At 45.2% G+C, this 880-nt stretch overlaps 1 protein-coding gene across 1 annotated transcript in view; it reads left to right on the top strand.

Annotated features, from left to right (window-relative positions):
* Positions 1-2: 2 nt before the first annotated feature.
* The window catches only part of MPZL3 (myelin protein zero-like 3), a gene marked incomplete at its 5' end in the record, with an annotated part of 4,449 nt that continues 3,571 nt past the window's right edge, over positions 3-880 (top strand). The window contains 2 exons of the mRNA XM_009075259.1: positions 3-124; positions 553-763. Coding sequence (XP_009073507.1) covers positions 3-124; positions 553-763 — 333 coding nt within the window. The remainder of the gene's footprint in view (positions 125-552; positions 764-880) is intronic.

Here is an 880-nt window from a genome sequence, read left to right on the forward strand (position 1 = left end):
AGTGAAAGCTTTCATTGGTGAGCAAGTGCTGCTGAAATGCTCATTCAAATCCAGTGCCCCCATCACTGACAACCTGGTGGTGTTCTGGACATACCAACCTGCTGCTGGTGGCCAGATGGAGACAGTAAGTGGAGTCTTTTTCTGGTGGAGTCTGACCAGGCCTCTGTGCATGCTGAAAATGTGATTTTTCTGTTTGCTTTGCTGTGCTGCTGCATCACTTTGGGGTTTGGGACTCTTGTCATCACCTTCTTCCCCACGTGAAATTCCTTTGGTGTTCTCTGGGCTAAAAATATTCCATGTAAATGTGAAGTGGCATAACGATGTTAAGTAGATAAATTTGGGGTTTTGCCACAAGTGCTGCATTGTGCACTGTAGCTATGTACAGCGTGGCTGTAAAAAAATTGATGGGTAGCTTTATTTCTCTTGTACAGGAAGTATTTCTGACTTGTTAATGTCTGTTCCTTTATGTTTACAATCCCCAAAGCCAGTTTACTTTGCTTTATTGGATGAGTGTCTTATTGGCACAATTACCATCTCTTTACCTCCTTTTAGGTTTTCCATTATCAGTCTGTTCCATATCCAACAACTGTGGGAAAGTTCAAAGACAGGATAATGTGGCTTGGGAATGTTGCCAATGGTGATGCTTCCATTGCTATCCAAAGTCCAGAGATAAGTGACAATGGGACATTCATCTGCAGCGTGAAGAATCCTCCAGATGTGTACCACAACATTCCCCAGACAGTGCTGGTGGTCACAGAGAGGGGTAAGGCTCTGTGGCTCAGTGTCCTCTGTGTGGCAGAGCTGCACTGCAGCTTTGCAGGATCCTGGGAGTCTGAGCATCACCTGTGAAATGCTCCCTGAGTCCCTTGTTAGAGGTTCA

The sequence above is a fragment of the Acanthisitta chloris genome, unplaced genomic scaffold (genome assembly GCF_000695815.1).
Source record: "Acanthisitta chloris isolate BGI_N310 unplaced genomic scaffold, ASM69581v1 scaffold8305, whole genome shotgun sequence".
In the NCBI taxonomy this organism is placed as follows: domain Eukaryota; kingdom Metazoa; phylum Chordata; class Aves; order Passeriformes; family Acanthisittidae; genus Acanthisitta; species Acanthisitta chloris.